The sequence below is a fragment of the Octodon degus genome, unplaced genomic scaffold (assembly GCF_000260255.1).
Source record: "Octodon degus isolate 3935 unplaced genomic scaffold, OctDeg1.0 scaffold00187, whole genome shotgun sequence".
Lineage (NCBI taxonomy): Eukaryota > Metazoa > Chordata > Mammalia > Rodentia > Octodontidae > Octodon > Octodon degus.
The window spans coordinates 1,150,728-1,167,083 of NW_004524763.1; the positions used below are offsets into that span (position 1 = coordinate 1,150,728).

The following is a 16,356-nucleotide window of genomic DNA, read 5'->3' on the forward strand; positions in this document are numbered from 1 at the left end:
GGGCTGGCTGGCATGCGGTGCTGGGGGATTGAACTGCGGTCCCTGTGCTTTGCTAAGCTTGTTCTAAGTAGGTGCTTTAGACCACGGAGCCATCTCACCAGCCCATAAATGTTCTTACAAAGTGAAAAATTACACAACTCTTTTGTATTCTTTAAAAAAAATACACTGCCCTATGATTTTCCTATTCTTGTTTTGTTTACAGGAGAAATGGGTATTTGATAGCAAACTGCAACCTCACTGTACTTGCCAATATAGATTTAATAAACAGAATTCAAACTTTATTCTCTAATTAGCAAAATTCCATTTATTTCCATTTTTAAAGTTCTTTGAATAGAGGTGACTGAGCTTTAATGTTTCCTTGAGTATACAGACAGAGTATGGGAGTGTTCTTACTCACGTAGAGTCTACTACACGGGACACCTGTAAATGCTTCCAGCTTCTGTTTCTGCTACAGGTCTGCCAGTTCCAAGAAAGGTTCTCTCTAAAGAATGGTCTAATTAGCTGAGTTGTCCAGCGGCTCTAAATGATGTCAAGCTTAGACTTTGGCTTTTCCTCATGCACTGACTTAGCCAACTGCCCAACCTCTAGGACTCAGGCTATTTCCATTCTTTCAGAAGTATCCTCAGCTTACAAGGTCTCTAATAGCCTCTGCTCCCAACCCACAAAGCCAACAGGTTAGCACTGCACACTTTCATGCTAATTATTGTCCAGTGACTTCCCGTATGTTAACTTTATTCTCTAAACTGAAAATTTCTAAAGGACAGAGATTTACCTTATCCTTCTTTTGTTATATACAGTTGGAATTCAGTGACCTACTGAGGCTAAAGGAGCTTTAAGATTAGCAGATAAAATCAGTCAGTCAATCAATCAAGAATTCTGGGGGCCAGCAAGATAACTCAGTGGTCTAAAGAGCCTGCTTAGGCAAGCTTAGGCAGGCACAGGGGCCCATGCTTTGATCCTTGGCACCACATGCCATTCCAGCCCCACCCTCAGGGGGGTTGACCCCCCTGCCAAAAAAAAAAAAAAAGAATTCTGCAGAAAAAAACTGGTGAACACTGACAAGGTGGTTGATGACCTGTTTTTTCTTTTTTCTTTTTCTTCTGTCTTGGGGACTGAACCCCAGGTCTTAGGAAAGCTAGTCAAATATTCTACTGCTGAGCTGCATTCTTAAGACCTTGTAATTGTTAAAAAGAAAAAAACAAAAACAACTTTAGCAGAAAACAAACTACAAACAGTAATGCACATCAGTCTTAATTATTAAACAGAATAAATCATAAATGTTTTCACAAGTAGAGCAGGAGACACAGACACTTAGCATGAAGTTTTTGATAAAGTACAGCAAGGGAGGGAATAATGAAGAAAACTTTACAAAGCCAGAAAATATATACAGATAAGATTAAAGGGAAAAGATTAAGAATCACTAAAAAATATATCACTTGCTGGTCTACTCTGTCATTACAGCCCCATTTTTCGAATGAGACACTCAGGTTGACTCATTTTCTAGCTTTAAATTCATTGATTCTTAAAAGCTGATCAGGTAAATGTTCCTTCAGGATTCTAGCTACAAGGGGAAGCTAGGCAACTGGCGGGTTAGCTAAACACGAAAAACTCAAGAGCAGTCAACAGTCCATAAGGGCTGCATGGATCTGAGACACAGGAACTGGGAGGAAGCAAGGATTACTCTGTGATGTCAAGCGGGCAACAGGGAAAAAGGTGACACCCGAGGAGGAGAGGCCAACCAGGAGCAGAGCTCCCTGCTGCTTCCCGCCCTCACTGAGTACAGGGACTACGTAGGTATTCCAAGCTATTGCTCCATGTATAATCTCAGAGAGCTGAGGTAAACCTCACAGAAGCTGTGGTTATCAGTGAAGAACTGAAAAGGATCTTGATCTGTGGTACTAGAGTTTCTAAGTTCGACTGAATTTTTGATTTTTCATTGATTCTTTTCTATCTACCCTGCAGTTTTTGTACTGATAACCTCAAAGTATTCTTCACCATATAGTTATGCATTGACAAATGATCTCCAAATTCAGTAAAACTCACTTTATGCTAGGGAGCAGGGTGGTAACTGGAGGAGGAGGAGAAAGCCGAGGAGGGATGTCGTACTCTTCATTTCCTAGGTGACCGTTGGAGAGAACCTGCAAGGAAAGCCAGCAGTTACTTTCCAAAACGGAAACTTCTGGAGGCTCTGAGGGTCATAACAGCTCTAGGAATTTAGTAATGATTCTACAGTTTCAGGGTATTTAAAAATAGTTAAATGTAACATAGTTTAAGAGTCAGAAACACTGTACTGGTGAATGACTTAACACTACCTAAAATAGCAGATTATATATGAAGATATAATAATCCTTAAATGTAACTGAAGTAATACCATGGTTTATATAAATTAAATGTATACAACCAAATAAGCGTTAAAATTTCTCAAATGTAATCAGTTTTTATGGAAAAGACAGGGATTAGGTGAAGGGAAAAGCACCACTGCTACGGTTCTTATTTCATTTCTGTGTTTTTCTTTGGTATGGGGAATCAAACTGATGACCTCATGCTTGGCAGGCAGGCCTGTGCTGCTGAGCTACATCCCTGGCCCTCTTAATTCATTTCTTTCTAAATAAAAGTGTTATAAATGATATCTCTTTAGGGTCAATGGAACACTTTCTAACTTCCTACTATAATAATCTAGGAATATTTTAAGAAATGTTTTCAAGGTAGAAGCTTCAAGGTTATTGATAACTAGATATTTGTCTGGCTCTCAAAGTGTAGATAATATTCAACTTCAGAGGGTCAGCACCACAAACCACAACAACTTGCTCATATAGGTATTAAAGAAAGCCAGGACTCCGTCACTGAGAATTAGACTTTCTGATTTCCAGGTTTTTCAGCCATACTACAGGAATGGTTGGAACAACTGTTCTGCTTTTCCAACAACCTGAAATTAGGACAAATTAAAGGGGGAAAGGGGGATGAGAGAACCACTTTGCAAAGGCATAGTCTAACGACGGACTGAACACCTGTAATGATCTGTGAGCTAGATTTCGCCATAGACCGTTTTTGTTTATATTACTGAGTATTTAAAAGCAGACTGCTATTGGGGCAAACTGATGAAATGTAGGTAACAGTCTAAGAACCAACTAATTACTTTTTCTCTTTTTCATTTCTAAAATGGTAGTGAAGCTTTGAATAAAAAAGTGAAAAGGTCACACACTCACCTATCAACTGAAAGTAAAAACAGAAACAAACTTAAAGAACACACCTGAAAATGATCATTGCTTGCATTTCAAAGCTGCAAAATCTTATTTTATACTATTAAAGTTTTACTTTAAATACTAAGTCCTAGGCTCAGTTCCATCCTCTTTTTCAGGTTTTCTCTCATTACATTCAATTCACTCTAGTTAAATCAGGAAAAATATTATCTTTAAATGAAATAATTATTATTTTTTATTTTATTCTGGGCTAAATAACAATGTAGAAAGTTTTCTGAACTTTGCTAGAAATGAGAAATTTTCTAACAGATATGAATAATTGCAATCTTTCAGCATAAAAATACCTTTAAATGCCCAACACTGTGTCAGACCACAAACATTCATTAATGCTATGAGCACTTGAAATTAATTCTTAATTAAAGTTCTTTGCATGCTATGGGAGTATGTTCAATGCTAACAGATCTGCAATCAAATCTCCTTAATATTTTTCTATCACAAATACACTGAAAATCCATCCATGAAAATGAAACGTGGATTTTATATGCAATAATTTGTACTTTTCAGAAAAAGTAACTACACAGAAGAAGAGGTGGAGTTGGACTGCTGGTACCAAAAAAAGTGAAGACCTGGGAATATTTAATTGCAGGTTCTAATTTAACAATTATAAGCCAATCATAATTTTTATAACTAAGACATTAACAATAGATCTGAAAAGGAGTGCCAATATGCACAACATGTACTGATATTGAAAATGATTTTATCTTATACGTTAGATAACTGGAGAACTGACACGGCAATGATACACCCAGCCAAACATGTTCTGCATTATCACTAAACTGAATAAAGAGAAGTCACACAGACAATGGGGGCTGCCATTGAGAAAACCACAGTGAATGAAGTAACTCATTCTCTGGGAGGGCAACAAACTGAAGAAATTAAGGAACTTGTTCCCAATTTTATGAAACAATTACTATGCTTTAAAGTATGAATAACAAGTAAAGGGATATAGCTCAGCAACACAAGCACCTTCCTGGCAAGTACAAGGGCATGAGTTCCATACCTGGTATTAAAAAAAAAGTACAAATAACACATTCTCTAATTGCTTTCTCAATTTTGTTACTGATATGTAATACCTAAAATATTTCTGCCAACTCTGAAATGTCACGTTGTCCTGTCTGAACTATGCATTTGGTGACTTCTATCCACGATTACTTTCCTTATTTTATGTAATTATACCTCTTCATGGAGAATTCATGACACATTGAACCTCTTTCAGAGGTTCAATATGATTTGTTCTGAAAGAGGTTCAATGTGTCATGAATTTTACAGCACAGTGTTCTATGTAATTTATATATGTTAAGGGTTACATGAATAGTGACCACTGCTTGGCTTAGATTTCTTACTAAAGAAGGCACTATGACCAAGGCGCCAAACAAGTTTACCGGAAGATAGACAGCCTCTTTAATGAATGGTGCAGCAAAAACTGGCTTGTTACACGCTAAAGACTAAAAACAGACCAATGTCTGTCACCAAGCACTAAACTACAGTCAAAATGGATCAAAGGTCGAATTATTAAAAGAGAAATGCTAAATCTACTGGAAGAAAACGTAGGCAGACATCTTGAAGACATAGACACAGGCAGAGTTCATGAACAAAAATTAAGCTACACTAGAAATGCTTTAAAGAATCAACAACTAGGATCTCATCTTATTAAAAAGTTTTTGCACATCAAAAAAAATCACCAACAGAGTGAAAAGAAGCCCCACAGTGTGGGGAAAAAAAAATCTAGCCAACAAGCCCACAAAGAACTTCTGACTAGAACATACAAACAACTGAAAAAAAAAATCAGGTTCTGAAAATTCAAAGGGCATCTGAGGTGCATATATACCTCTCAGAATAAGAAACACAAGTGGCAAATAAATATGGGAAAAAACTTGTTCAGCATCATTGGTTATTTGAAAGATGCAAATTAAAACAACATTGAGATGCCATCGTACCATAGAAAAAAATGGCTATTAACAAGAAACCAACCAACAACAAATCCTGGAGGGGTTGTAGGGGAAAAGGAACCATTCTTCATCACTGGTGTGAAGGTAAGCTGGTACAAGTATCGTGGAAATCACTGGTTCAAGTATTATGGGAATGGGTGTGAAGATTCCACAAAAAACTAGGATTACAGGTCCCATTTAACTCAACTATTCCCCTTCTGGGTATTTTCCTAGAAGAACTGAAAACATACTACAGCAATATATGTGCACCCTTGTTTATAGCAGCACAATCTGTCATAGCTATATCTTGGAAATAACCCAAATGTTCATCAACCAAAGAAGAGATAAAAAAGATGCAGAATTTTTATACAATGGAGTACTACTTAGGTATAGAGAAGGATAAACTGGAGGTTTTTAAAGTAAATGGATACAAATTGAGCCCATGCTCATAAGTGAAATAAACCAGATGCACATATGTACAGAGTGGAATGTCTTCCTAGTGTGAGAAGCTGAAAGAGAAAATAAGATCCAATATGCACAATAGATACTGAGAAATGATAAGAAAGAGAAACTGAGGTGGGGAACTGGAGAAAAGGAGAGAAAAAGCAATATATATATATATATATATATATATATATACACACACACACACACACACACAGTTTATATATAATACATATACATACGTATATATAATGGCAGTATCTTGTACTCAGAGTAACTAATTTAAAGATAACAATATGCAATGTATTAACCATTATTACCTTCCTATTCTTTTGTTTGAATTTTTTTTATTTTTTTTTTATTTTTTAGGAAAAGGTCTACAGGGTGTTCAGGGTCTCACTACTAGACTGGACGTAGTGATTCTCCTGTCTAGAGTGTCCCAAGTGCTGGGTTAAAGGTGAGCGCCACCATGCCCAGTCTTTGTTTGAAAATTTTGTTTCATTTTTCTTCTTTAAAATAGTAAGTCAGCGAAACATAAAAAGCAAAACAAAACAAAATTGATTTCCTACCACCATACATATTTTCATACCAGCATGCTTTTCCTGTCATGCCTTTAAAAAAAAAAAAAGACAACTGCCTACCTTTAAATATCTGTAGCTACTGAGTCTCTTACACCTTTTCGTTTTCCACCCTGCCTTTCAGAATTTCTCTTCCTGGGCACCACCCACACTCCCTTGGATATTCACATATGCCTTGCTCCGTAAATGAACCCATACCTGCCTTGTGCTCACTTCACATCTGCATTCCCCACAGTGATGAGGAACCGAAGGGATACTTTGTAGGGTTAGGCTGGAGAGACTGTACACTTACTGGAGGTGTGGGTTAGTGCAAAAGTGCCATCAGAGTTCCTAATTTATTGTAAATCTAGGTTATTCTAGACCTTCAGTTTGATATTTGAAATTCAATGCTATGAGTCAGATATCATCTAAAAAAACTGAAGGTTACAAGGTGTGGAACCTCTGCAACACAGAGAAAACAATTCTGTGAAAACTTTGTAATTTTAGATTTAAAAAAAAATACAAAACTCAAAATAAAACTATTTTCCCCAACTAATGTATGTAACCATCCCCAGTAACACACTATCCAAAAAGCATTTCTGTATTTTGTCCCTCACCTGAGATTGAAAATTAAACCAGCGTATACAATAGGCTTATTTTTTGAAAGACAGTTCTTGAGATTCATAGATTACTTGAAGGTCACTCACATAAACAAATACCTCTGCCAAAAGTGCAAAAGCTGCAATTTCCGAAAGGGAGCCCATGTGACCTACTTATCTAGCAGCATCTTTAAGAGATCAAACATATGTCATGCTGAAAACCACGTCTATCAGTAACATGACTAAATTTTTATCGAATAAGCGGTCTCATGAATCTCTCAAAGGGAACAATTAATGATAGCTGGGTACAATGTTTATATCTAGATGTAAATAACTTCCAAGTTTTTATTCATATTTTAAAATATTTTTAGTGTAAATGTTATCACCTTGAACAAACTAAGAAGAATAAATATCTACCTAAAGAGGGATTTAACAAATAACATATTTGAAATGTGGCTAGAATCTGAGAATTTTAGAAAATGGAAACATTGCTGTAAGAAAGATACTTCTTAGCAATACAAGACAAACCTGGTAACTCTGGTTGTAATTGAAATTAAGGTGTCACCTTAGCTGGCTTCTGATTACCCAGGTTGGAGATCAAAGAAAAAATAAGTTAAAGAGCAGCATAAAAAATGTTTACACTTCATTTTAACTTTGAATTAGGGGTTTTCCTTAAAGCGCGCTACAGTTAGCAAATGGAGTAATTACAATTTAATTTGTCCTTGCTTCCCTTATTGCTTGTCTAGTGCAGATGTAAATACAAAAGGCCAGGGTCCTAGGGGCGCCGGGAGCTGGCACACGTAGATCAGACAATGGAAGTGCAAGCCTTGCCCCATGTGTAGGACATTTAGCTTGATCAATTCCCCTTGTGTTATTCCATATGCACATTTCATTTTTATTTAATCTTTTATAAGTGTTCTTTAAAGTAGAAAGATGCTATTTATCTTGAAGTGTTAACTTTAATGGAAACAACTACACCTAGGCTATTAACTATAGTACTTTTACTATTTGCTGAAAAGGTGACTTTGCTTATAGTTAGAGAAATTGATAAGTCTACATAAGGATAATAAATCATTCTCCACGTATCTAAATCTCTGCACCCTCTGTTCCTGTAAAACAAAACAGGTCAAAGCCAAAAAGTATACACTAGTGATGAAGGTTGAAAAGGTCATTACTATTTACAATTTTCACTAAAATACTAGTCTTTTTAAAAAACCGAAACCATCTCCCATTCCTCTTTACCCTTTCTTCTTTACTTACATGTGAGGAACTGTCTAAAACTAATACTCTTCAAAAGGGAATAAAACACATATTTTGAACAGGAAAATCATATTTTTCCATCAGCTAAAGACAGTGTTGCCAAGATAACTTGGGTGTTTGCACGTATTAGAGGCACCCTCTTCCTCTACCTCCTTCATTTTTTGACCTGTCCATTACTAGTCTCAACTTTGGCACATGTCCATTCTTTTGACTCTATTATCAGCTTAAGTAGTACAACAAAAGCAAGGGGTCATTGCATGCTTACCAAGGGTGCATCAGGAACTGTATTAACAGGAAAGTGGGCAAGAGAAGTTAATTTACTAAAAAACAATTTTGACTGAAAATATCAGTGACTAAAATTTATTTTGATGCTCAATGCCTGACAGTTATTTTGGTCTTATTCACAAATTAAGAGATGCTAATTTAGGTAGTTGGCGACTCATTGGTGTTATGAATACCAGGTATTACTAGAAATCTACTTTGTAAGGGAAGGAAAAATAAGTAGGATCAGCACTAGGTGAAGATGAAGTAGCTGTTCATTCACGTTCACAAAACCAGGAAATTAGAGCAAGAAATGAAGTCCAGGTCTAATCCTAGAGTCTGGTAAAAAAAAGTCACCCCAGAGTCATAGAAACAGAACTGCAGCACTGATCCCAGGTGGACTTGGTATTGTGTCAGCTGTGACCTAAAGCTAGCTTCTTATGTCTCCTAGCAACCAAATGAGAAGGGGATTTGGCCTTTTCTACTTTTTGTCAATTGCAATATTCCCTATGGACTTCTTACAGTAGAACCACTTTTCCCCCATAAAGTTAGTAAAGACAGAGTCTGTTTTATAGCATTAAATGCATTAACTATATATATATGAACCTTCTTTACAACCTAAGTTAAAATTAGATAACTTAAAAGTCTAATTTGGTTGAAATGCAAATTCTAGTAATATGAAATTAACTTTCAGGATATAAGCATTGCAATATTAATAGAACACATGAGATTAGAAGATGTTAAGAAAAATTAATGAGGATATCTTGGAATGAAACAAGATTTTAGTTAATAAATAAAATCCACACACAGAAAAAAATCACGCCAATTTTTAAAACTATCATATCCTTTAACAGGCAGTGTTAGGAACTACAAGAGCAGTCATATATTAAAATTAATGTATTATTTTATATTTGCTAAGAGTACCCTGAAATGAACTACGATAATTGTACTATTTTAAGCATTTCTGAAGTTCAGAAAATATAAGGTGTGATTTAAAAACCAGGGTGAGCGCGGCTGCGGATCAGGAGCAGCCCTCAAGCTTCGGCAACAAGGTATGGCGGGTTTCAACTTGTTTGGAACAGTGAATTGGCTGTGTGCTTTTACAAGTGCAGCACATCATGGGTCATGAACCCATCTCTTTGGAGTTGCACGATTCCCTGCTTCAGAAGAAACATCATCATGGCGGATGAAACCTGGGCCTATAGGATGTCCTGTGGGTCCAGAACCTGCAAGGAAATCACCCAGTTCTCTTGTGCAAAGAAAGTGCATAACTCAAGACACAATACAAATGTGACATTGTATCTTTTTACCTTGATGGAATTGTGTGAATTGAGTTTGTGTGAGTTGACTATGGGGTTGCTGTTATAAGGGCTTATTATTTAAGAAAGTTGTGTACAGAAAACTACCTGAGAAGCAGGCAGTTTCATCCTCCAGTATAAAAATGCTGTTACGTGTCACTCCTGGTGAGGCTCCAGCAAATAAAAACTTTTGGTGTGTCCTCTTCTCCCTTATCGCCAGATTTACACCATATGAGTTCTGGCCCTTTTCCAAGTCATAATGACCGTGAATGGCAAATGCTTCAAATTGATTGAGGACATCGAGTAAACCAAGACTGTGCAATTCAAGACACGAAAGACTTCCCCGAACCGCTGTGTGGCTGTGTGCTTACAGCCAGGGGAGTATGAGAGGCACTAATGGCAATGCATCTTTTATTGTCACACTATTTTTAAAATGTAGGCACTCACTGTACTTTATGAGTGCACCCTGTATCTATTCAGTCCACTCATTTCACGGCTTGTTCCGAAGCTTGGCGCCAGCATGAGCGGGCAGCAAGGAGCGGCGGCTGCAGGAGGAAAGGCTTTTAAAAGAGCAAATTCTACCAGCTGGCATTCTATGTTGCAGAAAAACTCTTTTGAGGACAGGCATTCCATTTTTAGAGAATATTATTTGAGGGATCCACTCTTTCTACCCGGCTTCCTTCAATATCACTGATACACTAACATTGATTGTTTCATTATACAAAGCTTCTACTATCACCATAACTGTGCATGTATGTGTGCACGCACGCGCGCGCGCACACACACACACACACACACACACACACACACACACACACAGAGCAGAGAACTTTGATTCCTGAATGTGGTATGAGATTAACTGACCAAAATAACCTCTTCAAATGATGATGTAAGACTAACAGACATGGGATCCCTTTAGTATTACAACTTTCAAAAGAGGAAGACACTCCTGCAGTAGAGGGAGACACTAATAGTGCAAATGCACACATGAAACATGAGATCCAACACCAGAGATCATTATACTACAGCACACCTTTGCTGGGGACTACCAGGACCCTTAAATTCCAACTTGTACCTATAAATGATAGTGGAGATATCCTTCAAGTCAAAATTCAAACTTAAAAATCTCAGTTTCAGGAGGAAAAAACGTATTTTGTAAGATGAAGACAAGTTTTGGGATTTTGTTTTTTGAAATGGGGTCTGGCTAATAGCTAGGGTTAACCTTGAACTTAACACTTAGCCTGGGTGGTCTCGCCCTGGCAGGGGTCCTCCAGTCTCAAGCCCATGAGTGCTGGGATGACAAGTGTGCAACACCACACCCTGCCAAATTCTGTAATTTTAAGCATCACTGTCTGCAGTATGACTGTAATACATACATGTACACACACGCCCACGAATGCACATACACATGATTTTTCTCAACTTTGACAGAACTAGGGAGAACTAAAAAACATAGCATGCTGATGCCGGGCACCACATGCTGCGCCACCCCGCCCCGCCCCACCAGGCACACTGGGCCTGCAACCAAGTCTGGCAGTGGTGGTTCACGTCTGTAATCCCAGCACTGAGGAAGCTGAAAACGAGGATCACTATGAGTCTGAGCTGCATAGTGGGACCCTGTACAAAAAAATCATGCAAATTCTACCATCAAATTATGCAGTTATTAGTGGAACAAATCTTTGGCAGAGGAAATAAGGTGAGGTAAGTCTCTGGCAAATTGGCTGTCTACATATTAAAATTAATCCATTACTTAGAACCTTTCTTCTGGCTTCTCTTGAGTTCAAGTTTTAATGAGGTTCTGATTATTTATAACTTAGAATTAAGAGCAGCGGGAGGTGCCACACCCGGCGAGGGAAGGGGCGCTGCCCTGCCTTGTGGGCCACCCGCTGTGAGAAGAGCAGGCCAGCGCCCCGGGGCTTCGCTCTGCCTGGTTCCTACCTTGGCTCCTTCAGTAGGCAGGTCGTGGCGCCTGTGCTTCCGCATCAGCACTGGGTCGGAGCCCATTCTACTGTGCCTCCCGTTTACATTCGAGCTCGCTGTGATTCCAGGCTTCGGGGAGCCCTCCCCCACGATGCGACACCCCAAGGATGGATGGGTCCCGAACACATCGCGAGGGCACCAGGCCTCCAGAGGCATGGGCTGGTCCCTGGAAGGCACCCCGTCCACGTGCTGCAGGTGGCGGCTCAGTCGGTTCTCAGGCGGGATGGGGGGAGGTCGCTCAGGCGGAGGGGGTGGTGGCTCTCTTAAGGGAGGCGGGGGTGCTGGGAGTGGTTTATCTTGTTTTCTCACCATGCAAGGAGAGGACTGCCGAGGTGCAAGAGAGGATACAAAACAAAGCCAGCTGAAGATTCCACACCAAAGTCCTCATGTACTTTCTAAACCATACTGGAACATTATCACATTTCTATGTCATCTTTTAATAAGCTTTAAAAAAATATGACAAGTTTCAAACATTAATGAAAAATAGTATTTTTTGCAAGAAATGAACATGTAAGCACAAATGGTATGTTATGCAACCTATACAGAAAAAAAAAACCCCAGAAAACCGAAATTAACTACCTTCACATATCATGCCAGTAATTTATTTTTTGTACATTTCCTTGAGACATAAATTCATCAAAGTTGTTGCCACAGCTTTACTTTTTAAAATAGAAACTAGACTTGTAATACTTCTGTAAGAATAAGTTTTAAAAAATTTTTCATTTTCATCATAGTACAACAGAACAGATATGGGGCAAATGCTGATTTCCAGTCATTAAAAGAATAAAGAAAATGACAAATAATATAGCAGCATTATTTAGAAAATTATGTTTTTTTAAAAGTCTGCTTTTTACACGGAAATGTGAAAGTATGTACTTTTAAATGGAATCTTTTCATAGCCTGTGTGTGTATGTGTGAGTGGGGACTGAACCCAGGGCCTTTGCACTAAGCTACATCCCCAGCCCTTTTCTTGTTATGCTCTAAGACCATCCCCCTAAGTGACTAAGTGGCATAAGCTGGCCTCTCATTCTTCACGCATACACCACTGCACTTCCTAGCTTTGATTTTTATTTACATAGTTCATTTGATGAATGATTTTAGCCTTAAATACTAAGAAAAATCAGAGAAATAAGTATCTGTTGTATATATATATATAACTCTAAGTCACATCCTAGTAAGTTTATATGAGCTTACAACCAAATTGATAGGGCAGAAAAATCAAATGCTATTAAATATACTGTACTTTCTACTAATTTTAGACCATGAAGCATATTGCTAAATTGAATTAATTTCTAACTCATATTTAATAGATCAAAATATTAAATATACCCTTATCAAATTTGGAAAAAAGAATAAACGTAAAACTAAAATAGAGTGTAGGCTTAAATTTACAGAGTTAAAATTGTCTTTAATATTAAAAAGTAATGTAATTACTTTGCAAATATTGTAATTCCTTGTAATTAATTCCTCTTGGTATAAAACATACAAATAATTCTCTTGTGAGTCACCTTGAAACATGGGCGCTAATTTGTCATACCTTAAGTTCTTATGCAAATATACTCCCATTACATTTTTCTTGTCATGACATTATGAAAATGAGTGTAAAATATCATTTGGTAACAGCATGCAAATTATTTTAATGCATATAATGACCTTTTAAATCCATTTTACAGAATGACTATACATATACTGCAATTTGTTTTAACAAATCGGGAGGCCACAGATACGTGCTCTTTCTGAAGAATTAGAGCTAGATCACCATAAAAAATGATAAACCTCTCAAAGTTTCGTTCATAAACAACAAAAAAGCACAAGTAGCTGAGTAACGGGACTTAAAAGGAAATGAGCAATTAATAAGGTCCCACACGGCGTTTCTGCTGAGAGTGATTTACCTTCGGTGAGCCCGTTGGGCTGCCACAGGGAGACCGGACTATGCCCTTCTGAATCAAGTCCAGGCGAGGAGGCACGGGCGGCAGGCTGAGGTGTGGGATCTGGAGTGGGTCCTGCTGGGGCTTTCTTCTTTGCGCGAGGGGAGAGGATCCTGGGGACGTGACTGGCGAGTTCTGCCGGTCAGTGCACTAGAAAACAGAGCAGCGCTGCTGTCATTCAGAATGCAGAGCACGCAGCTTTCTGTTCTGAAGAAGGTGCCCGGTGAAGCCAGGGCGCCGTTACTGTACATCTGTGAAAACACACTAACATGTTCAGGGAGCTCATGTCACCCTTGAAGGATAAGTCTGTGAACAGAATCAATGGACAGCTTTCTCCCACACACTGTCAAAAGGGTGCAGGAAAAAGGATAGCCAAGTGGCACAGTCAAATGCAGACACTATGAGCAGGTGGCCTGTATTCTATGAGGTGAACAGGAATCCACAATGCAGGAACGCACACTGTTCTTGCTTTCTTGATTATAAAATATTCTTAAAAGCATTGTACATTCTAAAACTCAAGAAATTTCTTTGCTCTGTATGAAACATGTCTAGAGCACAGTCTATTTTCCTACAAACCAATCAAACTAACTGCATATTTAAAATATAGTTAATATTTTTCTTACATCTTCACATGGAAAATAGCTCAAGTTAAATATTTTTTTCTTAAAACCAGTCTAAGAAAGGATGTAATTCTGCTAAAAACTGGTATGTTTCTACGCTATTGCAAGGTTTTCATGTTTTCTAGTAGATCAAATAACATCAAAAAAGCTTCATTAAGAAGTACTTTATGTATGTTCAGTACTTCCCAGTTTGGAAGGTTTAGTTTGTTTATGTATTATAACATATGCAATCTGATTGATATTTGGCATAAAAGCCTAACTAGGACAAATGTCATTCTGTTCTAAAATACCAGGGAGTTAAACATTTCAAGCGTAAGGCGTTAGCTCTTTGAAGTTCAGGCTTGGTTTTTATAATTTAGCACACTGATCTACATGCTTTGATTGCTTGCTCTTAAGCCATTTTTCTCCTAACATTACTCACCTTCATAAAACATAGCTGATGTTATGACTATTTGAGGTGAATTCCAGCAATACTGTCAAATATTCAGCCATTCTGTCTTTATCTGAGACACAGCAGTTACTTGTATTCACATCCATATCATTACAGTGGTCAATATTTTTCTTAACCAATATTCATAACTTATGACTTCCTTACTTTTTTAACCTATAATAAACTCATTTTATGTCATCAGGTCCCCATACATTCCTCCTAGCTCTCACAGTTCTTTTTTTATTTTTTAAAAGAGAATACACAATAAAAAATTAGAAACAATTCAGAATTTCACTAAACAAAATACTATAAATCCAATAGTATTTGCTGTATCGTATAGTGTTGTCTTCCAGTTAGCATACTCATTATGTCTGATGGCCTTAGCAGCATTCGGGGTACAGGGGAGATAGTCTATAAAATGTCTCCATACTGGCATTTGTGTGATATTTCTCTATGTGTACACTGGGGTTGCAAGATTTAGGGCTCAGGGACACAAGAACAAACTGCCCTTAGAGCACACCACAGCAAGCGTCTTCTTTAGGAACATGATTTATCACTGTTGATGGTGACACTGATTATCTGCCCGGGTGTTATTGTTTATTATAGGGTTCTTGGCTGGCAGGTTTCTTTTTCTCCTCCTTTGAATGGTACAGTCTTTACAAAGAAGTCTCTGGAAAACCCATATTTAAGAAGTGAGGAGTTACGCTCTCCCTCATAAAGGCTTTTATAAATGTCTGTACTATGAGGTATATATCCAAAATAACAAATGAAAGCATTATGATCAAACAAATGCCTGTCCTCCCACAGTTCCCGTGCAGCACTGTTCACAATATCTAGAGCACAGAATGCAACAAAGTGTCTATCAACAGGCGAGTGGGTAAAGAAAATGGCCTAAGCACACAACGGAATACTATGCAGCCATCACACAGAATGCAACCCTTTCATTGGCAGCAACATGGATATTAATTACACAAAATAATAGACACAAAAGACATCCTGTATATTCCTAATTACATGAAGTAGTTTAAAAAGTTGATGTCATATAAGAAGAGCACAGTATGATAATCACTAAAAGATAGGAAGGGTAGAGGGACAGGCGTTTGGGTAGTGAATACCAGGATACAGTGAATACAAGGAATTAGTTCCAGTGTTCTAAAGCACAATGGGGTAACACAGACAATAATTATATATTTCAAAATAAATGGAAGAGAATAATTCCAGGTTTAGCAACAAACAAATTACAGATGTTTGAGGATATGAAAATGCTAATTACCTTGATTTGATAATACCATACTGAATAAATGTATTATTATCTTATACTCCACACAAATATTAATTTTCAAAGAAAAAAAAGTGAATATTCAGTGGCCAAACAGAAACTTCTATCTCAAATATGCCTCATAAATGTCCCTATCTCATCATATTGCTAAAAAATAGTCTTACATTATTGGTGCCAAATTACTTGAAGTAAGTGAATATAATCAGACACAATTTTATAGCACAATTTTATGAATCATATCCTATCAATCTCATGATTCTTCTTCATCTAGCTCTTCGCTTGTGATGACAGGTTTACAACATTTTTCCTGTTACCAAACTTAAAAAGTTGAACCTCTAGTCCTAAACTGTTTCAATGCAAGCCAATGATTAACAAGTTACAATTCTAGCCAAAATGTCACAGAGCCTCACACAGTCACAAATACAGTCAAAAACCGGAATCTTCTGGAACTGCATCAGTCCCCAGATAGACAACAACAGAACAGAAAGGCTTTGGGATGTAGGCTCCTCACA

The 16,356-nt window shown here is 37.6% G+C and overlaps 1 protein-coding gene across 6 annotated transcripts in view; it reads right to left on the reverse strand.

Moving 5' to 3' along the window:
• Positions 1-16,356, reverse strand: part of Cblb (Cbl proto-oncogene B) — a 218,102-nt gene that overhangs the window by 31,393 nt on the left and 170,353 nt on the right. For 4 of the 6 annotated variants that reach the window (XM_023704090.1, XM_023704089.1, XM_004643958.2 and 1 more), the window contains exons 11-13: positions 13,480-13,665; positions 11,546-11,911; positions 2,044-2,138 (exon numbers count right to left, since the gene is read on the reverse strand). In XM_023704090.1, coding sequence (XP_023559858.1) covers positions 2,044-2,138; positions 11,546-11,911; positions 13,480-13,665 — 647 coding nt within the window. The remainder of the gene's footprint in view (positions 1-2,043; positions 2,139-11,545; positions 11,912-13,479; positions 13,666-16,356) is intronic. The other 2 variants (XM_023704091.1, XM_023704093.1) reach the window with 2 other exon arrangements.